Source organism: Talpa occidentalis, unplaced genomic scaffold (genome assembly GCF_014898055.3).
Source record: "Talpa occidentalis isolate TD23 unplaced genomic scaffold, MPIMG_talOcc4v2.1 talOcc4.10, whole genome shotgun sequence".
Taxonomy (NCBI): domain Eukaryota; kingdom Metazoa; phylum Chordata; class Mammalia; order Eulipotyphla; family Talpidae; genus Talpa; species Talpa occidentalis.
Window position 1 is genome coordinate 106,710,373 of NW_023600993.1, and position 25,373 is coordinate 106,735,745.

General features: G+C 67.6%; 1 protein-coding gene across 1 annotated transcript; it reads left to right on the forward strand.

Annotated features, from left to right (window-relative positions):
- Positions 1–25,152, forward strand: MYT1 (myelin transcription factor 1). The gene is given in 23 exon segments (XM_037521889.2): positions 1–50; positions 4,573–4,627; positions 5,112–5,142; positions 7,242–7,304; positions 7,783–8,030; positions 8,834–9,691; positions 9,694–9,726; positions 10,188–10,322; positions 10,582–10,672; positions 11,495–11,608; positions 11,740–11,954; positions 13,036–13,160; positions 13,389–13,655; positions 15,087–15,241; positions 15,893–15,955; positions 16,049–16,117; positions 19,633–19,695; positions 19,959–20,042; positions 21,803–22,024; positions 22,791–22,882; positions 23,326–23,429; positions 24,581–24,724; positions 24,999–25,152. Coding segments are annotated over 22 exon segments (3,372 nt in total). The 5' UTR covers positions 1–50; the 3' UTR covers positions 25,140–25,152.
- The last annotated feature ends 221 nt before the right edge of the window (positions 25,153–25,373 follow it).

Below are 25,373 nucleotides of genomic sequence, written 5' to 3' on the forward strand. Positions count from 1 at the left end.
AGGGCAGCACCTGTGGGACTTCAGGACCCCTCCTGGGTGAACACGGCAAGGTGAGGCGCAGAGGGCCGCCCCTCGCTGCACTGGGCCCGGGCGCCCATACCCCTGAGCCCCAGGGCCAGGCCACCCCGAGAGGGCCGTGGTAGGCGCCTCTCACAGACGTCGGATTCTAACCCCTTGTCTTCTTGACACAGAGAGGGTCATGTGCAGGACCAGGCCAGGGTAGACAGGAGGGGCTGGGGTCGGGTGGCTGTGTGACTGGGGCTCGCGCCAGCGCCCCAGGCCAGCAGGACCCTGGTGGCCACGCCCCACACCTCCTCCTCATGGCCTCAGTGCTGGCCTGCTGCGCCACGTTGGAACCAGGGCAAGAGGAACCCGCTGTCCTGCCCTGTCTCAGTTTAAATTTTTGGCATTTTGTTCATCATGGATTTTTACATTAATTTTGATGTTTTAAAAAATTACATTAAACTGTTATTCATCTTGATCAGAGAGTTTTTGTTCCTGTAAATTTGCACCTGAGCTGGGCATGGCTGGCTTCACCCACTCCCGTCCCAGAGCGCAGAGAGCTCGTGTGATGGAAGAAGTGCCTCTGGCCAGGGTACTGGGCGCCTGGACTTGCTGGAGCCGTGAGGTGGCCTACATCTTGCTGTTCACAGGCGAGGGCTGCCCTGTGGGCAGGCGAGGGCCGCACCCAGCTGGCACGCTTGCCAGACTCTTGCCCTGGAGTGTGGTAGGAGGACGGGCAGCTCAGAGGACGGGGAGCCAGAGCTGGAGGAGCCTGTGTCTGGGGGGGGGGTGGCTGGAGTGTAGGGCGTGGGGCTGTGGTGGGGCCTCTGGTCGAGGAGCGGCCATACGGCGGCCACAGGAGAGAGCGGAGCGTCAGGCAGGGCTGTGCTCAGCAGGCGGAGGCAGGAGGCCGGGCTGCTGAGTTCAGCACCAGGCACGTGGACAGCGCCCTCCAGCCGCATGGGTGGGCGGGTGCTGGGGCCCGTGCTGGACAGAGCCACTTCCGGCCTTGTGGAATGATGCCTTTGGCCCCAATCACAGAGCACCTAGTGAGTGGTGAGGCTGACGGGGTGTTCAGCCGGGCCTCTGGCCATCTGGGTGGACGCTCCTGCCCAGGAAGGGGAGCTCCCGCCTCGCTGGGCACGGCCCAGCTTCTGCCTGGGGCTGGTGGCGTCTCAGCCAGAAGGACACAGACACGGCTGCTCCAGAGGGTGTCTGTGACATGGTTGCGATTTCTGGTTTGGGGGCTGGCGGAAACCATGATCCCACGCTCAGAAACACCAGGAGAGCCCCTTCCCGAGATGTGTGGTGAATAATGTGCTGGGGGTCCTTTCCCAAACCCAAGGGGGTAGGCTGAACTGTTCAGCTACAGTGGCTCAAGCAATAGGGGGTATCAAGAGACCCCCAGGTGCAGACAGGTGCTCCCAAAGAGGGGCCAGAGCTGTCACCACAAGGACAGGGGTGCTGTGATGCCACCTGGGGTGCAGGCTGGGGGCATGGCCCAGGGGTCCAGGGAGCAGGACATCTCTGAGGCCGAGGGCTGCTCTCCAGCCAACCCATGAGCCAGCAGGCAGGTCTGTGGGCAGAGGAAGGGGCAGCTGCTGCCAGGCCGCCTGGATGCCTCTCCCTGGTGGGGCCAGTCTGCCACTGTTGCCAGGCCTGGGCTGTGCACAGGCCAGACAGCAACACGCTGGGGCCCTGTGGGGGCCACAGTGGTCTCCCCTGAACTGGCAGGACCCCTCCCCGGAGAAAAGTGCCTCCCGCCCTCCCCAAGGTCCCTGTGACCCCCGGGACCTTGTGGGTTGAAGACGGTCGGAGGCTGCCCTCGTTCTCCTGCTGCTATTGGACCAACCGCCCCCCCCCGCCTGCCCTTGCCCCCGCTCAGCCCTCCCCCCATCAGAGGGTACAGACAGGTGCCCAGGTCCATCCGTCTGTCCGTTCTGACGGGACTCACACTGGACGGGGGACTGAGGCCATGGCCCCAGCTTTTGCAAACACGAATGAATGAACTTGTTTCATATGGAGATGAGCACCAGAAGGGAACAGTGGCTGGGTGGAGGTGCGGTGGGGGGGCAGGCGCCTAGAAGGCTCCTGGCTCATGCCTCTCCCTCCAGGCCCCTTGCGCTGTCCCGTGGCCGCCTCCCTGATGCCCCCTGCCTGGCGAGGTTGGAGCCACCGAGCAGGACACCCCGGGTGGGCGGGTCCTCCAAGGCTGCCACAGCCAGACCCTGTGTTCTGCCTGTCCCATGGTGTGGAGAGGAGGGCTGGGGCTGGGTCAGCCCGGAAGGCCGGGGGAACCTCAAGGACAAGAGGCAAAGTGAAAGCGAGAGGCAGACAAGGGCACATTGAGGGGACAGATGGACGGACAGAGAGAGAGAGGGCCGCAGAGAGACGGGAGGGTATGGATGAATGAGGACAGGAGGCAGCGTGGCCTGGACTGGGCAGGGGCGGGCGTGGCCCTGGGTGAGGATGAGGCGGCACCGCTGTTGGGCCTCTCGGGCCCCTGAGGAGGACCCCCAGCATTGTGGGCACTGGGAGAGCCGGGCTCTGGGGTTCAGGTGAGCGCGCAGCTCTCCAGGCTGCCTGGGCCCTGCTCGGCTGGACTCGGCCTGGGTGCTGGCCTGGGTGCTGGCCTGGGGAGAGCTGCCTGGCCTGATGCGCCACACTCTTTCCTCCCGATTCTACTGGAAAACGGCAGCGTGGCAGAGCCCTCCAATGGGCAGAGAAGGGGTGGGAGGGCGGAGGGCAGCTGTGTACCTGTCGGTGGTGTCTGCTGGCCCCGTCCCTCCTGGCCCTGTCCCTGCTGGAGGCAGAAGACCGCGGTGCTGATCAGAGGGGCAGCCGCAGGCTCGGGGCTCAGAGCCCATTGGCCCTGGAGCTGCCACTGGCCACAGGGTGTGTGGACAGAGGGAGGCTTGGCTGACGAGGGGGTCTTTCACCCTCAAGGCAAGCTGCTGGCCCCACAAAAATAGGGGCCTGCTTGGAACAAGCAAAGGGTTTTAAAAAAATGGATAAATGAAAAATTAGGAGGTGAGGTGTTTCGCCATCTTTGCAAAGTAGTGGGCTGGACAGTCTGGGCCGTCCTGGGTGTCCGGGGTGGATCTCGGGTGAGGTGGGGTATCTGGTGGTGGGGGAGGGGGCTCCATGGGGGGATTGTGCATGGACGGGGCAGGGGTCTCAGCCAGGCGGGGGCTGTGTGGGTGGGGGTGGAGCGCCATGTGAGCGGGGTGGGGGGTGTCGTGGCCTCTGAAGCTCTGTGTCCTGCATCCCCTGAGTGCCCGAGCCTGGGGGTCAGCCCTGCTGTGCCCAGAGCCCTGGGCCGGCTCGGAGCCCCAGAGTGCGTCACCGGCCTGAGGTGCCCCCCGCACATTCCTTCTCATGTCAGAGGAGTGTTTGCCGCCGCGAGACAGCATCCCCTTGAAGGCCAGTGCCCTGCGCCGGGGACAGCGCCTCCCTGTGTGCGGACGCTGCGGCCAGCAGGGCGGGCACCACAGCCGCCGGCCTCGTCAGGGGTGCGTTTGCCAGCGCCGCCCTGCTCTGTGGTCTGAACCAGGCACCGGCAGGAGTCCTCGTTGCCAAGGTTCTTCTGGGGCAGTGGGGCCGGACGCCTCGCCCTCTCTGGCACACAGGCTGGGACTCTGTGGGACGACCTGCAGCCCCACCCTGCAGGGCAGCGGGGACGGGGTCCCGGGGAAGCTGGCCAGGGACAACGGGTGTGGGCGGCTGGGCATGGTCGGGCTCAGGCGGGGCTGAGCCTCGAGGCTCCGTACATAGGCTCGCTCCGGGACGGCGGCCTGCGGTCTGGCGGGGTCATGGGGACTGGGAAGGAGAGTGGCTGAGAGTCCAGGGCCTGGCAGCTGATGGAGCTGCACAGGTGAAGCAATGTATATATTCGCGGTTGAAACAATGTTTCCCTTGGGCTGGGCTAAGTGTCCTTTGGTGCTAAAATTAATTCTGCTCCTTCCTTTGTCCACCTTTGCTTATTTATCTATTTTTGAAAAAGATTTTATTATTTATGCATGCAAGAACTGGGGTGCAGGCCAGAAGCGCGGGGGTGAGAGGACTCCCCAGGGACAGAGGGGTGAGCAGAGCAGGCAGATACACTGAAGTCCACTGCCAAGGGGCAGCGAGGGGACAGGAGAGGTCTGCTGCACCTGTGGGTCACTCCCTTGCTGCGGCAGTGACAGCCTGACACTGACCACAGGCCATAGGGGACCCCCTCTGTGCGCTCCTGACACAGCAGTGGGACTTTGGAAACGACACGCGTGAGCAGCCCTGGGGCTCAGGCGACGGTTCCCTTGGCAAAGATCTGGGCCTGAACCCGGCCTCTCCCTGGCCTGCTGGATGCTCCTGGAGGCTGCCTTGTCGCGGGCCAGGCTCCACTCACCTGTCCCTGAGGAGAGAATCCAGGCCTCCCAGAGCCTGCTCCTCGCCAGCCGGGGTCTGGTCCAGCAGCATCAAGCAAGCTGCAGCTAGAAAATGGTCGAGGCCAATGTGGGTTCGGTGCGGAGGCCCCCCGAGCGGGTTCGGTGTGGGGCCCTGCTGACACCACGGCTATTCTGCTTGCAGATGAGCCTGGAGAACGACGACAAGCGAGCTCGGACCCGGTCCAAGGCTGCCCGAGGTGAGTCCCCCGGTGTCTGGGTGGCCCCAGCTCAGCCCTGACTGAACCCCGGTCGGAAGTGGCAGTTCTCAGTCGTTTTCCTGGGGAGACCAATCCCAGAGCAGGCGCAGGCCGGCCTCACCCAGCACCCCAAGGGCCTCTGGCCCAGGCAGACCCAGTGCAGCAGAGATGGGGGCACACGGCCCCGTGATGGGGCAGTGAAGCCGCCAGGAAACCCTTGTGGAAGGCAGAGTCTGCTGGCCTTCCTGGGCCACCTCTGGGCCTCCCTGGAGACAGTCCTGGAGCTGGAGGGAGCTGGTTGGGGGCGGGACCACTGGGAGTGCAGCCAGGGTGGGGTGTGGGGTGGGGGCAGCGCCAGTGCAGCCTCAGGCCTTCCTGAGGAGGAGGGGTCAGGAGGAGGGGTTGGGCCTGCACCCCCAGTGGGTCAGGCTGTGGCATCTGGAATCTGAGCCCAAATGGTGCCTGTTCTCTCTCTCTCACCCAGCGCCCCCAGAGGCTGCAGGCGCTGACCTCAGGTAAGGAAGGCCTTCTGCTGGCTGAGCTGCCCTGGCCCCCTGCTGTCCCTCCCACCCGCCAGCTCCCCTGCAGCCGGAGGGCACCCCCAACCCTCTGCAGAGCCCTGGTGCCCATTGACCTTGCAGACACTGTGGCTGCTCAGCAGGAGACCCTTGGGGCCCAGGACACGTGTCTTGAAGAGGGTGGTTGGTCCAAGGCTGGCTGTCCTTGCCAGCTGCTCCTGTCCTGGGCCGGAGCCTCTGGGGGCGAAGCCAGGGAGAAAGCCACTGCAGTAGCCATGCGTGCCCCTGGCTGAGGGCTGACTCTGGCCCTGGTGTGGGCCTGGTGCCAGCTGCAGGGTCGTGGGCTGCAGAGGGAGCCACCAGGCCCTGCTCCACTCCGGCCCGGGATGAGGGTGGGGGCTCCCAGGAGTGGGGCCTGGGGTGTTCCTGCCCAAGGGCGGGTAGTGCGGGTCCTCACTGCCTCGAGGGTGGGAGGGGAGCAGGGGCATGGCCCTGGTTTCTGGGGGGACGTGCTGTTCTCCTGGACACCTGAGGTTTGTGTCCACTGGGATCCCGAGTCGTGGCCCTCCGGAGCCTGCCTGACCATCTCCCTGCTCTGCCACTGGGAGTTCAGGGTGAAGGTCTGAACTCTGCTCCCTCCCCTCAGGCTCAAGGCCTGGGGGGCCTGGGGACCTGGGGGGTCTGGGGGCCTGGGGACCTGGTACTGTCCACATTACGCCCTGTGGGCTCCAGCCCACACACCCGGCCTTGCTCCCTCCCGCTGCCCCTGAGAATGCCTGGCCCTTCTGGCCAATGGAGGTGCAGAGGGAGCAGGACATGGGGGGCAGGGCCAGCGCCCACAGGCCTCCCGGCAGCTGCCCTGGAGTCCCCGATTAACTCAGTGATTAACAGACTAATTGGTCAGGCCTCAGGAACAAGGAGCTTTTGTGAAAAGTCTCAAAGCTAGTTCTTGAGAGAGTGAAAGCAAGTGTGAGGCCCAGATTTTAGAATAGATGGGGGTGGGGGGTGGGGGAGCAGTGACTCCTGGCTGGGGCGTGTCCCCTCCTCCCTCCTCCTTCCTGTCTCCCTCCTCCCCTTCTAGCTTTGTGAACACAAGGAAGTCAGTCTGAGCTCAGCATGGTGGCTCCGCCTTGGGGGCTGCAAGGTGTCCCCATCAGAGCCCCCTGCTCCCCCAGAGGCATTCCGAACTGAGGGGAGTTGCTGTGCCCTCTAGTCAGTTCTGCTTCTCCGTTCTGCTGTGGCCTGTAGTCAGCTCATGGCCAGTCCCATGAGGAGCCACCAGTGGTGTCTGGATAGATGTCAAGGGCAGCGCCCCCTTTCCTGAGTTCCAGACTCCACTGGGTGCCCAGCCACCCTCCCTGCAGGCTCTGGGGGAGCCTGACCCAGGCTGGAGAGCAGGCGCTGCTGTAGGCCTGTGCCGGCTGGGGCTCCGTGGCCCTCCCTTCCTGACCCCCAGAGCTGCCTCCCACGGCCTGCCTGAGGGCTGGGCCCGGCTCCTGTCCTGCCTGGAACCCCGGGAGGGGGCTGGGCATCGTGAGCTGGGGCTCCATGGCCTGGCAGGCTCAGTGCCTCCAGATGCAGACCAGCAGGCAAGGTGGGGGCTCCTGGGGTTGCTCCGCCCTGTGTGTCCTCTCAGATGGCTCCCGGGTGGTGGTCACGCCCCACTCTCCCATGTAGGGCCCTTTGCTGCCCACGGCACCCGCCTCCCGCTGAGGGCCTGTAGCCGGGCCAGCCAGCGTGTTTGCAGAGGCTGTGGGCTGCCCACTGCCACCCCCAGGCTCCGCGCCAGCGCCGCCCTCCTGGCCAGCCTGGAGCCGTGTCGGGGGTCAGCTCGGAGGGTCCTGCGCTCACCCTGGTCTAGCGGCAGTTTGGCCGGCTGGAGGGAGGCCGCCCGGGGTGTGGCCTGGAAGCTCCACTCCCAGAACTCCCGGGAGGCCATGGGGCGTTCAGAGCTTGGGGCGAGTTATTGCGCTCGCTTCCCACACCGTGGGCAGCCGCTGAGGGCAGCGAAGCGCCGGCCTTCTGCTCCAGGGCCGGTCCAGGCTCCCTGAGGCCCCGCTCCCCGTCACGTGTGGCCGTTCCTTGTGTTCCCCCAGCTGCCCCACCCCAGGATGCACGGGCTCGGGACACATCCGGGGCAAGTACTCCCGGCACAGAAGGTAAGGATGGCGGCTGCCTCAGCCTGGTGCCCTCCACTGCAGCCCCAGGCAGTGCGGTCCCGCGAGGGCCAGCTTGGGCGGGGCAGCCGTGCGGGGCGGGGGTCCCTGTAGGGGCTGGCGGACCACTGAGCTGCCGCTGCTGTCACCCTGGCGGCCCTGCAGGCCAGACTCAGAGGGTGGGTGAGGCCCAGAGGGTGTGGAGGTGAAGAAGAGCGGGCTCATGGCCCCCTGGTGGGGAGATGGGCCCGAGCAGTGCGGGCAAGCACCATGCACCCACGGGCCCCCACGGCCTCCCCCCACGGGGCTCCCCAAGACACAGGAGGGGCAGGAGCTTTGCCGATGTGGGCAGACTCCAAGGGCCGCGGCCCCCCTTGCACCGGCTCCAGCGGGGCGGCGGGGGGGCCAGAGCTCGCATGGGGCGGAAGGGCTGCAGGGTGGCGGGTGGCCGTGTGACGGGGCCTGCTGGTCTCCTGCCCAGCTTGCAGAGCTGCCCTCTGGCCAAGAAGAGGAAGCTGGAGGGCGCGGAGGCCGAGCACCTGGGCTCCAAGCGGAAGTCGCACCCCCTGAAGCTGGCGCTGGACGAGGGTGACAGCCCGGACAGTGACGGCAGCGAGGAGGCCGAGGTGAAGGCCGCCTCTGTTTCTGATGAATCGGACGTTGCGCCGGAGGAGGACGGGCCCGCGGCACCAGGGCCGGGGGAGAGGCGCCGACCCGCGCCAGCTGCAGGTGCTTTGTTGCTCCATCCCGCACATAAAGGCGCCTCTGTGTCCCGACACCTGCTTGGCCAGCAGGGCCTGCCGAGGGTGAGCGGGCCCTGTGCCCACCCTGGCAGGGCTTCCTAGGGCCCGGGAGAGACACCTCGGCTCTGTGGGGTTCGGGGGCCCCAGCCCACCTAGCCTGGGGGTTCCGGGGTGCGGCGGAGGGCTCTGCTCGGCTCCGGTAGCTGACCAGCTGGGGAGCCTGGTGGACTTCGAGCACTGTGGGGCCTGTGCACATCTGCCTCCCCGGGGGGCCCACCAGGCCCGATGGTCAGGGTACCAGCCCCGAGGGGTGGGCATCCCTGGGGCCCAGGCCCCCAGCCTTGAGCCCCCCTGTGTCTTGGACCCTCAGGGGGAGGTGTGTCTTGTTTCCTCTTGGGCCAGCCAGAGGAGCCTGTGCCTTCTGGCCCCTGGGCCGCCACAGGAGTGGATGGCTCGCTGGGTGGGGCTCTGGTGCCCACCTCCCACCTCAGTCAGTGGCTAAAGTGCTGGAATTCAACTCCTTTCAGCATACAGATTCCCTCACTGCTTTTCAGTTGGGGAGCAATTTCAAGACCTGCTGTGTCTGCAGCTCCCTTTCACCCTGGCAGGGCAGGCACAGGGGGCTGCCAGGGAGTGTCGGCAGGGGGCACTCCAGGGGCACGGCTGCCCTTAGCCCTGGTGCGTGTCCCCCAGGGCGGCTGAGCACCACCAGTGCGTGGGACGGGCAGAGGGGCCGCAGGCTGGAGCCCGTCCCGGGGCTTCTCACGTGGTGTTTCTGATCTTGTTCAGGAAGGAGCCCTGTCAAGGCTCACGTGGGGCCCCCCAGCCCCCTGCCAGGTGCCTCCAAGGGCAGCTACAGCAGCTACCAGGAAGTCATCGCGAATTCTCTCCTCAACCTGGGCCAGATCGCGGAGGAGACCCTGGCTGGGGAGGACTCTGGCCTGGGGGCCATGCCGGGGCCCCACCTTGGGCGCATGGCTCAGGAGGAGGCCGAGGCAGCAGCCAGCAGCGACGAGGGGGGGACGGGCGCGTTTCTGCAGCCAGAGGAAGGGGAGGACATGCTGGAAGTCACCAGGGAGCGTGCCCAGGAGCTGTGTCCCCCGTCCCTGGAGAGCTCAGCCAGCGAGGAGTCCAGCAAGCAGAAGATCTCCCAGGAGGAGGAGGAGGAGGAGCAGGAGGAGCAGGAGGAGGAGGAGGAGGAGGAAGAGCAGGAGGAGGAGCAGGAGGAGGAAGAGGAGGAGGAGGAGCAGGAGGAAGAGCAGGAGGAGGAGGAGGAGCAGGAGGAGGAGGAGGAGCAGGAGGAGGAGGAAGCGACCTCTGACGTGATCTGCCAGGAGGATGCACCCCCTGGCCCCACCCTGAAGGCCCCAGAGCCCGGGCGCCCGGCCTCGCCCAGCCCCAGGCCCGGACACCCCGGCATCCTGGAGGTGCACTCCGACGACAGCAAGGACGAGGACGCGCGCTCCCAGAAGTCCGCGCTCACCGACGAGTCCGAGATGTACGACATGATGACCCGGGGCAACCTGGGCCTGCTGGAGCAGGCCATCGCCCTGAAGGCCGAGCAGGTGCGCGCCGTCGGGGAGCCGGGCTGCCTGCCCGCCGAGCCGGGCCCGCTGGGCCCCGGTGAGCCCGGGAAGGGGGCGCGGCCCCCGACGCCGCGCGCAAGAGCTACTGCGGCAAAGGTAGGCCCCAGCCCGGCCCCAGCCCCGGCCCGGCCCGCCCGCAGCCCCACCCCAGCCACAGCCCCGGCCCGGCCCACCCGCAGCCCCGCCCCCGCCCCCGCCGCCCCGCCCCGCCCACCTGCAGCCCCGCCTCGGCCACATAGCCCCTTCCCGGCCCACATAGCCCCGCCCCAGCCCACATAGCCCCGCCCCAGCCCACATAGCCCCGCCCCGGCCCACATAGCCCCGCCCCAGCCCACATAGCCCCGCCCCAGCCCACATAGCCCCGCCCCAGCCCACATAGCCCCGCCCCGGCCCACATAGCCCCGCCCCTGCCCCCGCAGCCCCGCCCCGCCCCGCCCCGCGGGGTCCGCCCACGCCCCTCTGGCCCCTGGTGTGGCTGACGCTGGGAGCAGACACGAGCTGCCCGCCCTGCCCGGCGCCCCGCCGGCTGCCGGCCCACGGTGGCCTCGTGTGTTCAGATCCCTCTAGAGCCGAGAAGCGCGAGATCAAGTGCCCGACACCGGGCTGCGACGGCACCGGCCACGTGACGGGCCTGTACCCGCACCACCGCAGCCTGTCCGGCTGCCCCCACAAGGACAGGATCCCCCCGGAGAGTGAGTAGCTCCGCGCCGCCAGCCCTGGGGCTGGGTGGTGTCCACGTGGAGGAGCGGCGGGCGCGCCAGGCTGAGCCCCGGGGCTGGGAAGCACCGGCGCTGCCCGGGGTCGGGCAGGGAGGGCCGGGCCCTGCGGCTCTGGGCTCCTCAGGAGATGCCGCCGCGCTCGTGGCCAGGAGCGGGGACCCAGCGTCAGGGCGCCGCGTGGGACGTCCCCTCAGGCGCCCTCACTGCCCACGGCCCGCGTGCTCTCTTGCAGTCTTGGCCATGCACGAGAACGTGCTCAAGTGCCCCACCCCCGGCTGCACCGGCCAGGGCCACGTGAACAGCAACCGCAACACACACAGAAGGTAGCAGGCTGCGCCGGCTGGGGCCCGCAGGAGGGACGTGGGCCGCGGCTCCCCGCCACTGTGGGCCGGGCGGCGACCCCCGGGGGTTGCCTGCGGTGTTGCTGCCATGAGGGGTCACGGGAGGCCTGAGCCTGTGGGCAGCTGCGTGGGGTGGACACCCGCTGGTGTCTGCGGCTCTGCACGCTTGCTCTGGGGCGGGTCTCAGCAGCCCGGGCCCAGCTACAAGCCACCCTAGGGCACTGAGACCCTGGAGAAGCGAGGCACCTGGGCCACACCAGGCTTCGCTGTCAGTGGCCCTTCACAGGAAGAGGTCACCACACCTCTACCCTCCCCGAGGGCGGGCGGGTGGATGTGCCTCTGCTCCAGGGGACACACTCAGCCCTGCGAGCTGTCAGAGTCCTTGAAGTCACTTCCAAACCCTGTGAGAGATGTGGTCAGGTCACTGCTCCAGGTGGGTCCTGGCCACTCAGGTCTCACAGCGGATATGGCTCTCATGTGGTCCAGATGGGGTGTTCCTTGGGGGGCTTGGGCGTTCATGTCCCCCAGGGCAACTCCCAGGCATAGCCTGAGGGCCCTGGGCCTCTCTGGGGCAGCTAATGGCACACAATCCACACAGGCCCAGAATCCAGCCTGGAGGTGGCCGGGCCAGAGGGAGGGAGGGGTGGGCCTGTTCTAGACCCACAGGAGGGGAGCCCTGCTTGGAGTGAGGCCTGTGGGCATGTCTCATCCTGGCATGTTGCTAACCGGGGCCATTTCTGGGGAGGAGACCCCACCTCCTGGGAAGAACCTTCCTGGGGCTCAGCTGTCCTGCCCTGTCTCCAGTTTGTCTGGGTGTCCTATTGCTGCTGCCGAAAAACTAGCCAAATCTCACGAGAAGCAACAGCCGCCATCCGGGGAGCCTTCCAAGAACAGCTCCAACTCCGACCGCATCCTCAGGTGGGGAGGGGCGCGGCTCTGAGGGCTGCCCCAGAGGGCCACAGCCGGGCAGCCGGGGTACAGGTCCTGTGCGCCCCAAGCACCCCAGTGTGCTCACGTGCATGCACATGGTGTCTTTGCCCCGCCTCCAGGCCCATGTGCTTTGTGAAGCAGCTTGAGGTGCCTCCTTATGGGAGCTACCGGCCCAGCGTGGCCCCCTCCACGCCCAGGGCCAACCTGGCCAAGGAGCTAGAGAAGTTCTCCAAGGTCGCCTTTGACTACGCAAGTTTCGACGCTCAGGTTTTTGGCAAACGCATGCTTGCCCCAAAGATTCAGACCAGCGAAACCTCACCGAAAGCCTTTAAATGTATGTTGGGGAGAACCGCTCCAGGAGGGGTGGGGCTTGAGGGACAGCGGAGGAGGGAGCTGCTGGGAGGAGGGGACTGCCCGCGGCCTGGCTGTCCAGTGCATGCGGGCGCCTCCTCCCCTATCTCCGCTTCCTGTCAGCCGTGCCCGAGGTCCTCGCTGACCACGAGGCTGAGCCTTTATGGCGGGCCTGACCGAAGACTGAGGATCCTACACTCCCACCTGGCCGACCCGGCCTGGCCATGCCCCCTGCAGTGCCCGGGGGTGTCTGCAAGGGTCCAACAGCGTAGGTGCTGGGCCCAAGGGCCACCCTGCTGGGTACAAGGTTATCCATTGTCAGCCAAACATTTTCTGGGCGCTTGTGCTAACAGAAGTCATTTCCAGAAAGTTTTGCTTCCAGAACAATCTTTTTGGTCTTTTGTCACTGTGGCACCCATGTTTGGGTTCCTGGCCTGTTGCCCTGGGGACTCGCGTGGAGGGGCTGAGCAGGATGACGGGCACGATGGGCCTTGCTGGGGCCGAGGCTGCGCTGAGCGGCTCTAGTGGCCGCAGAGGCGGGTGGCTTCGGGGTTTGAGTATGACCACTTGGAAGTGTCCAAGCTGAGCGTGATTTGGCGGCTGCAGCAAAAACCCTGAAAAGACAGTGTTTCGTGCCTTCATTTGTCGTCTTCATGTGAGAAATGTGGCTTCTGAGGCAAACTGTGCAGGGACACCGAGGTCAGCCTTTGAGACCTCGTGACAAGTTCCCCTGGAGCAGCCGTTCCCGGGTCAGTCTTGGCCACGTCGCTGGTGGACACGGTGTTCTGTCGCAACCACTAGGGCTGCCGCAGGTCCTTGGAGGGCTTTGTTTGTGCCCAAGTTCTGGTCAGGCCAGGGCTGGGGTTGCACGAGAGGGCTGGGCGCATGGAGCAGGCGCGAGCCGGGCAGGTGCTCAGCCGCCGCCCCAGCCCGACGGGCACGCGCCCGGCCCCCAGCGCGTCCACATGGGGCTCCGGTTCAGCGGCCGCGGCTGCGCTGCTCCCTCCTTGGCGCCAGCGCCTTCCCCAGGCCGCGCCGCCCAGCCCCGCTCCCCTCTCCCGCAGGCTTCGACTACGCGCACGACGCCGAGGCCGCACGCATGGCCGCCACCGCCATCCTCAACCTGTCCACGCGCTGCTGGGAGATGCCCGAGAACCTCAGCACGAAGCCGCAGGACCTGCCCGGCAAGGTCCAGCCCAGCCCTTGGCGGGCGGGCGCGGGCGCGGGCGTCCCGGCGCTGGCGGCGGCTGCTCCCGCCCGCCCCTGGCCTTGGCCGCGGAGCAGCGGCCGGACGCCCCTCCCGAGAGGCCCGTGTGCTGAGCCCGCGCGGCCCCGTGTCTCTGGGCCCCGGGGACGGGGCGCAGCCGCCCCAAGTCAGGCCGGGGCCCTCACGCGGGCTCCTCCTTTGCGCCTGCAGCCCGCGGACATCGAGGTGGACGAGAACGGGACGCTGGACCTGAGCATGCACAAGCACCGCAAGCGGGACGGCGCGGCGCCCGGGGGCGGCGGCAGCAGCAGCAGCAGCCCCGGCCTGAGGGCCGCGGACGCCTCCCAGCGCCAGGGCGGCGCCCCCGGCGGCTCCAGGGCCTCGCCCCCCTGCAGCCAGGCCTCGCGCCAGGAGGAGTGGGACCGGCCGCTGGACTACACCAAGCCCAGCCGCCAGCGCGAGGAGGAGCCGGAGGAGGTGGGTGCCGGCCCGGCCCGCCCCGCGCGAGCCCCGCCCCGCGGCCCCGCGGGCGCCCTTCGCGCGCTGCCTGCTCTCCGCGAGGACGCGGTCAGCGGCCGCGGGGAGGGGGAGGCCCGCAGGCGCCGCGGGGATGGCCCGGGATCGCGCCCAGCTCCTCGGTGACCCCCGTCCGGCGGCGGCCCCCCCCCCCGTCCCGGGCGCCCCCGGCCGCTGGCTCCCGGGGTCGGGGAAAGTCCCCGGCGCCGGGCTCCCTTGGGCCTCGGCGGGCAGCGCTCGGCAAAGAGCCGCAGCCCAGGCGGCCCGCCGGGCGGGGCGGGGGGGGGCGTTCCCACAGCCGCCCCCCGCGCTGCGGACGGGCTGACGGAGGCTTTTCCACAAAGAGGGGGGCTCCTGGGTAGCAGGGCCCAGCCTGGGTGTGACGGGGCTCCCGCCAGCCTCCTGCAAGTCCCCCTCCAGTCAGTCCCCCCACCCGCAAGAGGGGAGAGGACTTTTGTCTGCAGGTGGAGGCGGGGCCCGGCCGCAGGAGGGGTGGGGCCAGGGACGGGGGCGGGGCCCGGGGCGGAGGAGGGGGCGGGGCCCGGGCGGGGCCCGGGCGGAGGAGGGGGCGGGGCCAGGGGTGGGAAAGGGGCGGGCCCGGGCAGAGGAGTGGGCGGGGCCAGGGCGGAGGAGTGGGCGGGGCCGGGCGAAGACCGAGCCCCCAGGGGAGGGAGGCGGGCCTGAGGCCCCCTGGGCCGGGCGGTCGGTCCTTCCCCGAGGCCGAGGCCGGGCCGGGCCCCAGCGCTGCCTCTGCTCTCGCTCAGCCGCGCCTCGCGTGCGGCATGCAGGCCCCTGGTGGCCGAGCCTCTGGGGCAGCTTCTGCCCTGAGCTTCCAGACGCAGCGCCTCGGCTCAGGCAAGTGAGTGCTGCGGTCTGTGCCCCTGGACGGTGCCCCGGCGGTGACCAGCGGCACTTCTGCGCGGACCAGGGCCTCCCAGCAGGGGTGTCGGCTTCCTGACCCGGTGGCTACCCCCAGGCAGGGGCCGTCTGGCCCACCCAGTGTCCACAGCACCTGCCCTCGCTGGGGACCGCAGTGGGTCCTGAGCGCTCGCTTGGGGTCTGTGGTGTGGGGCACCCCTGGCAGGGCCGGTGGGAGGCCCTGGGGCCCTGTGCCGTCATTTTCCCGCCACCCCTCACCCCTTGCTGTGTAGCGCTCTCGCCCGGGTGCCACCGTAGCAGGGAGGCGTTGGGCCTGGCTAACCGCAGGTGCTGTCTTGTGTGTCGGGGAAGGCCCGAGTCTTCCTCCCCCTCCCAGAAGACAGGAGACTCCGAAAACCGCCCCGCAGGCTGTTCCGAAGGGTCCCTTCCCATGACCGCTGACTATCGACCACCGGGCTGCCCCTGCCCGCCCCCGCCTGCCGGTTAAAACCTGTCCCCGCTGGTTTTTTGCAGTCAGAGCCAGCAGCCCATTCTTTTGCTTCTTCTGAAGCAGATGACCAGGAAGTGTCGGAAGAGAGTTTTGAGGAGCGGAAGTACCCTGGGGACGTCACCCTCACCAACTTTAAGCTGAGGTTTCTCTCCAAGGATATGAAGAAGGAGCTGCTCACGTAAGTGCCCCGGGCTGAGGGCTTCTGGCAGCGCCTGGCTGGTCAGCCTGGACCTGCTCTGCCCTGGCCTCGCCCCTGTCCTGGCAGGCCGCTTTGTGGCCAGAGGTCAGCAGCCTCCGAGGCCCCGCCGTGTTCCTACCTGGAGTGGGCAGGGTGTGGGGCTGGGCACCGGCTCTGGTCGCCCACCCTCCTACGGAGTCGAGCCTGCCCCCTTGGGGCGCTGGGCAGCGAGTGGTCACTGTGAGCCACGTGTCCCGCAGGCAGGGCTGTAGCCTCTGGCAGACCCATAGAGACCCGCCTTCCTGGAGGGGAGAGTGGCCCTGGGGGCAGCCCCCCCGCTGTGCTCAGAGCCCTTCACGGGCCCTCCTCTGCCCTCTAGCTGCCGCTCCCCAAGCTGAGTCGCTCCAGCTGTGGTCCAGGCCCTGCCCTCAGGGGCTGCTTTAGGGAGCGGCTCCCCAGCCACTGGGCACAACTGCAGCCACACCAGGCTCCCGGCCCTTCCGCGGAGCCTTCCTCTGTCCCTTCCCTGAGTGAGCAGGCATGAGCATGAGCAAGCGTGGCCCAGGCCCGAGGGGCGGGGCAGGCCCAGCTGTCCGGAGAGGCTGGCAGGGGTGCCTGTTCCCCGTTCTGACCGCTCTCTCCTTTGTCCAGCTGTCCCACCCCCGGCTGTGACGGCAGCGGCCACATCACCGGGAACTATGCCTCCCACCGCAGGTTCGTCTCCACCGCTGCCAGGCGCTGTCTGGTCCACTTGCCCCCTCTCGCTCCCTCTTCGGTTCACCCCGGCACCCATCTCTTCTCTTTCAGCCTCTCTGGTTGCCCTCTTGCTGACAAGAGCCTCAGAAACCTCATGGCTGCCCATTCTGCTGACCTCAAGTATGTCTGCCCTCCCGGCCTCCTGCCCGCAGGCACCCCTGCTCTGCTCTCTCCTTCCAGGATGCTCCAGCCAAACCCGGCCTTCTCCGGGTCTCGGCCCAAGGCCAGCCCTGGCCTGCCTAGGGGACAGGGCGGCAGGGCCGGGCCCGGAGGGCTGGCTCTCTTTGGGGGGCTGCTGGTGTTGCTATGTCCCTGCCCCCACTGCTGCCGCCTGCTCGTGCTGCCCTTGTCCTGCCTCCTTGCCAGCTCCTGGCACTGCCCATGCTCTCTTGCCTGAGGCCCTGAGGGCCACCAGCCTGCTCCCTCCTTGGCCGGAGACTCTGGAGAGCCAGGGCTGCTCTTGGCTGTGGCTCTCTCGGCCCCGGGCTGCGTGGCATGCACTAGTGCGCCCAAGCCCTTCCTCTCCTCCTGCACCCCGCTGCGCCCCCCTGTCGCCGCTCTGCACCACTCTGTGCTGGCCCCCTCCTCTTCTGCTGCTGCCTCTCCCTGCCCCTGCTGCGTGGGCATCGCCGCCTGCTGGGCACTCTGTCCCCCAGCAGGTAGCATCCAGAGGTTTCCCAGGCCACGTCCCTGGGGATGCAGGTGGGGCCTGCACTGCCTTTGGCTCTCAAGCCTCCAGGCAGCTCTGACGTCACAGCTGGGTCTCCGGGCTGAGTGGGGGCTGAGGAAGGGGATCTCCCTTCAGTCCACCCCTTTCCAGGCGGCTCTGTCCCCTCAGGCCTCTGTTTTGGGGTACCCTGAATCCAGGCCACGGTCCCTGGCTTATCCTGTTCTGGAGCCAACAGGACCTGGGAAACTGGTCCTTTGGAAAGGAGTGGCCAAAGGCTCCTGGGACTCTGAGCTGTTTTAGAGATAAGGCGGGAAGCTCTGCCCCCTGAGTCAGGCGGCCTGTCCTGGGGAGACTGTCTGGCCCCGCAGTCTGGGCCTTCCACCCTTCGGGGTGAAGCTGGGTGGCTTCATGGCCTTTCTGGGAGCCTATTCTGAGGCTCTGCCCATCACAGAAATTCACACCTTATGCTGCTTGCTGTGTCCAGGCCCGAGTCCACTGAACAGCCCAGTCCCGCAGGCCCAGCCTCCCTTCCTCTCCTCTCTCTGTCTTCCCACTTCCACTTTCGTACCTCGCCTGAGCAGCTTCAGGGCTCCCAGAGTCAGCCGGTCAGCGTCAGGCCTGCGGCCAGTGGGTGGGGATGCCTTCTGGGCCATGGGCTGTGGAATGCGTCGACCTGATGGGTCTGGATGGTGCGAGTCTGCATGTATGGCCAGCGGGGGCTCCCTGGGCCCAGTGCCCCGCCCCCAACCCTGCAGCGTGGGTTTTGGGTGGGCGGGGCGAGCCCTGCGTACTTCTGGGGCCAGCACTGCCCTCTCTCCCTGTCCCGTCCAGTGTGGTGGGCACAGGCACAGTGGGCACAGGGCGCCCATCTGGGACGGATGCCCCTGTCCGTGAGCAGCTCCACTGGCACCCCGCGGGCCAGCATGTGCGGGACAGCTGTGGGCGCGTGTGTCTGCGTCTGTGTTCCGGGGTGGGCAGTGCGGGGCCGCTGACGTGGGCCCCTCAGCCCATCTGCGTGCCGGAGTCGGTGCTGCCATGCACTTGGCAAGGGTCCGAGGGGTCCCTGGCTGGGAGTGACCCCTGCGTGTATAGAGACGGTCTCCACAGTGAGCCTGTGCACCCCCAGCTGGAGTGTACCCCCACCAGGACACTCTCCTGTCCAGACAGCTCAGGGCTGGTGGCAAGGGGCCTGTTCTGACTTCGTGGTCCCTGGGCCACTGGGCTGCCCACTGGGACTCCTGCTTGCCCAGCCCAGGGCACCCCTCTCTCTTGGCCAGGTCTCTCGACACGTCACTGAACAGGGCTTCAGCAGAGAATGTGGTGGTCCCGCCTGCCGTGAGCAGCCAGGCCCCAGTGGGAGCTGGAGGAGGCCAGTGTCAGTACTGGACACTGGCAGGGCCCCCACGTGCATGCATTTCCCTCAGACTTGTGGCACGGCCATCAAGGCCTGTGCTGCCCTGGCCAGCCCTGGCAGCTGAGCCTCTGCCTCCATGTGTGCCCTGACACTGTGGCACTACCCTGGGCCCCTGTGCAGCTGCAGACCAGGAAGGACACGTGCCCTGTCTCTGTCTGGAGGGTAGCGCCGGCTCCAGCACAGGCTGGCTATGGGGGTGCCTGAGGGCTGAGGAGGTGCCTGGGCCGCAGAGGTCTCAGTGCTGAGAGCTGGCCCTGGATGCCCTGGCTGGTCTGGAGGGCCTGGTGCCCACTGTGTGGGCCCGAGCAGCACTGAGCAGCTAGTGCCCTGGGGTGCGGGCAACACACATGTAGCAGCAGCTCAGGCAGCAGCTGTCTGGGAGGGTGGGGCCCGCACAACAAGGGTGGGGTGGCCGCTACTGGACGCAGAGCTCCTGCCCCAGATGTGTGGTGATCACACGTGGCCAGGAGGTGCCTCCGTGGCCTTGACGGGCTTGGGTCACCCCAAGCGCAGCAGGGGGCAATTGGACGGGCTTGCTGCTGACAGGCCAGGGAGGCTGCGGGGCAGGGACCCCAATAACGCCGGGAAGCCCAAGCTGCCGCATGGGCAGAGGGGGCTCCTGCCTCCCCAGGCCCAGTGCTGACCTCCAGGCCCCTCTGCTGTGGGCAGTGCATGCTGCGGGTTCCAGGGGTGGCCTGAGGGGAGCCCTTTCATGTACCTACTTCTCCATCCTGCGAGACAGAGGACGCAGAGGGCCCTCTGCTGGCCCGGAGGCAGAGCCCTGGCTTCCCACCAGCGGGTGTGGGCTGCATGGTGCAGGGCCCCTCAGGACCTGAGGTGCGGCCTCTGTCTCCACAGTGCTGATGAGGGGGCGCCGTGTGGGCGTGGGGCCTCGCCAGCTGTCGCCGGGTCAGGGTGTGGGTGAGGCACCGGGTCCCTCTGAAGGGACTGCCCGGGCCCAGCAAGGCCACGGGACCCCTGCAGTTGGGCCCACTGCCCCCCAGCAGGAATGGCCTTAGTGGACGTTTGGGGAGGTACAACTTAAGAAAAGCCACGCTGACACAGTAAAGGGCCATCTTAGCACCTGAGCTGGGCAAGCATTTTAGGGCACAAAGCTGGGCCTCTGGGCAGGGTGTCCCCTCCCTGGCCCATAGGCGCAGGCTACCCCAGCCCGCCCTGAAGTGGCACCCTCTGGTGATCTCGCCGATGCGCACGCCCCGGGCCGGCACCGCGGCACAGCAGCCGCCCTGCATGGTTGCACCCTCTGCATCCAGCAGTGCCGCAGACCAGGCGTCCCAGCGCCCATTGGGCCTCCCTGGCTCATTGAGCGTCATGGCCCATGCGAGGTTTGGAACCTTCCAGTCCACCCTGGGACCTGCGGGGACTGAGGCCAGAGCCTGTCCCCTCACTGGAGATGTTCTCTACCCACTGGGCACCCCTAGGACACTGGGTGCAGAGCCCCCAGGCCCAGGTCCTGTGCAGGCCGCCGGGAGCCCTGAGCCCTGGGAAGGTGCCTCCCAGCCCCCGGCCCAAGCTCCCCTATTCCCACAGGTGCCCCACGCCTGGCTGCGACGGTTCTGGCCACATAACCGGGAACTACGCGTCACACAGGAGGTGAGCCCGGAGCCCGGCCCCGCCCCCCCGCCCCCCCCATCCCCAGCCCATCCCTGGCCCACCCCCGTGCTGAACTGTCACTGGCCCAGAGGCGGTCAGGCCGCTTCTGGGCAGGGCTCTGGCAGCTTCCTGCCTGGCAACTGTGGGGGTGCAGGAGGCCCGTGTTGGCCCTCGCGCGCGGACCTCTGCCCTAGGGGCGGGCGCGGTGGGCGACGGGCGCTGCGGTTCAGGACAGGGCACCCCGGCTCCTCTCTCTGAACCAGCTTGTCGGGCTGTCCGCGTGCCAAGAAGAGCGGCGCCAAGGCGGCCCCTGCGAAGGACGACAAGGACGACCCCGAGCTGATGAAGTGAGTCGGGCTTGCCCATGGGGGTCTTGTGCTGCCCTGTCGTCGAGGGCTTCTCCCTGCTCCTGAGTGCATTTGTGCCGAGGACCCCCCAGCACTGCACACCGCGGCCTGTCGGGCGCACGCCGGGCTGTGGGCTCTTGGCCTGGGGCATCTGGTGGGAGGGGGAGAGCGGGGCCAGCTGCTGCCCCCGGCACGGCCCCCAGGGGGCAGCCGCCCGTGTGGGTGGCGAGACCGGCGCCCTTGGCGCGGCAGCAAGGGCCGGTGCAGTGTCTGGGCGGACTGGGGGTCTTCAGTCCAGGCGCCTGCGCTCCCAGCCCCTCGGGAGCCGCTGTGGAATGAGGGCCCGGAACAGCCAGCCTGAGCCAGGGCCTCGCACTGCTGTGGGGGAGAGGGCCTGGGGGGCAGCCCGAAGTTGTCCTTTGACCTTTGGAGGGGGGTGCCAGGCATGGTCCTAGGGTGTGGTCCAGCCTGTGCATGCTCGTACAGCGGCAGCCGTCCTCCCGGAAGGGAACTTGCCCGAGCCCCCCCACCTGCAGGTCACAGGTGCAAGCAGGGTGACCCGCACCCGACCTGCCCGGGACTCTCAGCACTGCCTGGTGAAGCTGGCAGTGGGGCCCAGGCAGATGTGGGTGGCAGGGATGGCCTGGGACCTTGGCTGGGGGCTGGGGGCATGGCCTGCCAGGCCCTCGCGAGCAGATCTGCCCTGCCTGTCCCTGTGGAGGGGAGCGGCCTCTGGAACCCCGCAGGTCGGGGTGTTAGGTCTGGGGAAGGCACAGAATGCAGCTTCCTGAGCCTTCTGGGGGCCCCAGCAATGTCTGCTCCAGCCTGGTGGCTGAGGTGACCTTGTGGGGTTTGGTGACCTGCACAAGAGTGTGTCCCGCGTCGAAGAAGGCGTGAGGAGGGTCCGGGCTCCTGAGAGGGGCCTGGCGTGGGCCTGGCTGTGACGGCTGCCTCCAAGACCAGGCCAGAGTGTGGGGGCTGTGGACAGTGGGAGTTCGGCCGCTCGTGGCCAGCAGAGGATGGGGCACCCCAGTGAGTCGTGGGGCTCCTGTGGAGGAGCAGGCGGAGCTCCCAGGTGGGACGTGGCCCCAGGCTGGGTGTTGACCCTCCGGACTCCAAGTTGCGCTTGGAAGGTGCTGTGGGAGCTCAGTCCAGGCCACTCCCGGGCCGCGAGGAGGACTCCAGAGGCCTCTGCTGTGTCCCGAGATGGTGCGATGGGGTCCCCTGGGGCCCCTGTCACCTCTCTGCTCCTCCGCGCCTATTGCCTCTGTCAGCCGGTCTCTGCCGAGTGGACAACCTGGATGGGGACGGGCAGCCCCAGGGGCCGCGCAGGATCTTCTGGGGTGTCGGTGCTCAGGCTTCCCACCTTAGCTCTGGGGCCGCAGAGCCGGCCACTATGGCGCTGGTCACATCTGGCCACAGCCTGCGAGACCCAGGTGCGCTGGGGCTGCCTGTGCCAAGACTCCGGCCTCCCAGCCATCCTTGATTCTAGCCGACGCCTTGATTCTGGCAGCGAGGACTGGGAGTGGGCGCAGGGGCCCGAGAGAGGTCCAGGCTCGGGCGGGCTGCTGAGGTGGGAGAGCAGGCCTGTGAGGCCAGGAGAGGGACTTGCCCCGCATATCTTTCCACCAGGAGACTGCGCTCTCCTCTCAGGTCCAGGGCTTGCCCAGTGCCGGGCCCCTCCCGCCCCATGGTGTCTGGCAGGGCCACTGGCCATGTCTGCCCCCAGGCCATGCTCACCCGGACCTCTCTATGCTCAGGTGCCCAGTCCCGGGCTGCGTGGGGCTCGGCCACATCAGTGGCAAGTATGCCTCGCACAGAAGTGCATCTGGCTGCCCGCTGGCTGCCCGGAGGCAGAAAGAGGGCTCCCTCAATGGCTCGTCCTTCTCCTGGAAGTCGCTGAAGAACGAGGGGCCCACCTGCCCCACCCCAGGCTGTGACGGCTCTGGCCATGCCAACGGGAGCTTCCTCACCCACCGCAGGTAGCTGCCAACACCTGCCTCTTGCCCACGGCAGGGCTCCCCAGGAGGGCTATTGTGGTCCTGAGGCCGCAGCCTGGCCTGGTGGCAGCCCTTCGCTGGGCCGTGGAGGGCGCAGGTGTCTGCTGGCAGGCATCGCCTGGTGTCCTGTGCGACCCACTGCTGGGTCCTCCACGCCAGCCCTCTGGAGGCCGGGACTGCCCCAGCTGTGCCCTGGACAGCTGCGTCTCACTTCTGAGGGAGGCCCTCTCTGAGCTTGGGCCTGTGGCTCCTCTGCGGGGGCCATGGACAGCCCCTCCACCCCAGCTAGGCAAGGCCAGCAGCTCCATCTGCCGACACCTGCTCCTGGACAGAGGGGGTCTTGCCCCAGCAGCCCCCTTGCGCGCTGTGTCATGAGGCCGAGTGGCCAGGGCACCCCGGCCCCATCAGGAAGCTCCTTCTTTCTCTGCCCTTGTCCCCCTTCTACAAGGTCAACGAGCTCTCTCTCCAGAAGCATGTCCCAAATGGCCCACCAAGGACTGGCTCTGCAGAGAGTAGGGAGCAAAAGTGACCACCGGGCCCTAGGGCAGGGCAGGAGGAGAGAGAAGGCCTAAAATACCCCCCAAATAAAGGAGGAAACAGCTATGGGGCCCTGGGGGGGAGGGATTTAGGGGTGGCTGGGCCTGCTGGGGCTGGAGTGGGCGGGGGCAAGTGATTGAGGATGGTTCCCCGGACCTTCACAGTGGTGTGTGACCTCCGGCTGACCTTGAGATGTGATCCTTGTTTCTAGTTTGTCTGGCTGTCCCAGAGCCACCTTTGCTGGAAAGAAGGGAAAACTCGCAGGGGATGAAGTTCTCAGCACCAAGTTTAAGACAAGCGATGGTGAGGATGGCCTCCTGCACCCCTTCCTTGGCCCCAGAGAGGTGCCGCCCAGCAGGAAGGGGGCTGGGGGCGCCCACTGGGGCACGGTGCGGGCAGACCCTTGACCTGAGCACCGAGGCTTCTGGCCTGGACCCGGTGTCCAGCTCCCACCCCCAGGGACGCCTGCTGCCTGCCCGCGCCCCGGCCCCCCCCAACCGCGCGGCGTGGTATCTGGGTGGCACGTGGTCCTGGGTGTGGTCCTGGGCATGTGCTTTGCGGTGCTGCGCCTCAGTGAGGAGGAGGCTGAGGAAAGGTAGCGCGACCTGGGTGGGAAACCTTCCACTTTCGTCTTAGCCAGGTTCGTGGGGGCGGGGGGGGGGGCGGAGAGCAGCCGGCCACGGTCTGCTCTGCGAGGGGCCCAGTCCCGCCTGGGAGCGCCCCGCCCCATCCGCTGTCCCCGGCAGTGCTGGAGAGCGACGAGGAGATCAAGCAGCTGAACCAGGAGATTCGCGACCTGAACGAGTCCAACTCGGAGATGGAGGCTGCCATGGTGCAGCTGCAGTCCCAGGTGAGCCGCGCCCGGCTGCCCCACCCGGGCCCTGTGGCCGGTCCCGCAGGGGCGCTGTGCTGTAGGACCCTGCGGGGCTCTGGCACCGGAGCACACCCCAGGGAGTGCTGCCCTGGGAGGCGCGGGAGGCCCGCGAGGGTCTGAGCCGCTGGGTGCCGTGAGAACTGTCTCACTGCTGTCCCCCAAGGAGCGGTGCGATGAGAAAAAAGCAGCGAAGGGCTAATTGTGAAAAGAAGCTTGTGTCTACCCGCGGCTGCCAGTCGCGGCCAGAGCAGGCTGGGGGCACAGGAGTGGCCTGGCGGCCCCGAGGACAGGCACGGTGCTCGCAGATCCCGGGGCAGAAGGGCCAGGGAGGTGGTTGGGCACCTTCCTCCCCTGCGGCCACCTCCCCAGAGCAGAGGCGCCCCCGTGGCCTGGGCCTCGCCCTCTGCCCCTCTGCCCCGCCCCGGCCCCACCGGTAGTGCCAGCTCTGGGTCAGCCTCTTTCCTCCCCCACCCCCTCCTTTAGGGACTATTCCTTAGTCCCCTCTGGGACGCTGGGGCCTTTCCCCTTGAGGCATTTATCTTTCCTGCCCCTCCCCGCAAGCCCTCTGGAGCTGTCTCTGCAAGAAAAGAAAACCCCATGGGGACATGAAAAGGGGGAGGGGTCTGGGTGGCAGAAGTGGGCAACCCTGAGCCCTGCTTGTGTGCGGTACTGGCGTGGGCTCAGGTGAGCCCAGAGCGGGAGCCTGCCCTGCCTGCATCCCTCTCCCTGGGAGTCCTGAGGGCCCTCGGGAGAGGCTCCTGCTGGGACGTCCTCTAAAGCTTCGGGAGAAGGAACAGTCTGTGCAGGAGGCCTGGAGCCCGGAGAGTCAGGGTTTTGGAGAGTCAGGGGTTCAGTGGTTCTGCGCTGCCGGACAAGGGCTGTGCTGGTCTTTCTGCAGGATGACCCACAGGTAGCCAGACACCCCTCGAGGGTGCTGGGGAACGGGTGATGTGGCTAGGGTGGTTAGGAGTCGGTGCGCCCCTGGATGCCCCATGTGGCACCTCGCCCTGGCAGCAGGGCACCAGCTAGCCCCTGTTTGTGGCAGACCCCCAGGCATGAGGTTGGCCCATGAGCTCTGGGCAGGCAGGAGGCCCGTGCTGTGGCCCCAGCATCCTTCTCTGGTGCAGATCTCGTCCATGGAGAAGAGCCTGAAGAACATTGAGGAGGAGAACAAGCTCATCGAGGAGCAGAATGAAGCCCTGTTCCTCGAGCTGTCAGGCCTGAGCCAGGCCCTCATCCAAAGTCTTGCCAACATCCGCCTTCCACACCTGGTAGGCAGCGTGAGCCCCTGGGCACCCCAGGGAGCTGGTACCCCGGGCAGAGGGGCGTGGGGGGGTGCCTCTGCCTTGGCCCCCGGCTCTTCTTGGGCTCCCCAGGCCTCCCGGGTACTCTGCAGGTTGGGCGAGGGCCATGGAGTGGCTAGAATCACAGCAAAGTCCTCAAGGCTGCCCCCACCAAGGGTGGGGTGCCAGGCCCCTGCGCCTGGGCACGTTGGGCTGGGGGCAACAGCTCCGATGCCCCTTGTAAAGTGGCCCCATCCTGCAGGAGCCCATCTGTGAGCGGAACTTCGACGCCTACGTGAGCGCCCTCACCGACATGTACTCCAACCAGGAGTGCTATCAGAACCCGGAGAACAAGGACCTCCTGGAGACCATCAAGCAGGCCGTGAGGGGCATCCAGGTCTAGGCCTGCCACGCTCATGGCTGCTGGCTGTGAGCCAGCAGCTCACATTGTTTACCTCCCTGCCCGCCCTCCCGTGGAGACCCCCCTCACAGTGGCGATGGCTGCGCCCGGTGGCCCCGGTGGCCTGTCCAGAGGGCGCCCCGCCGAGCCTCCAGCAGGGCCAGGCCGGCCTCGCCCACACAGCCGGGAGGCGTGAGGTATCACAAAGTGATTTATTTTTGTTTTCTGAAAGAAATC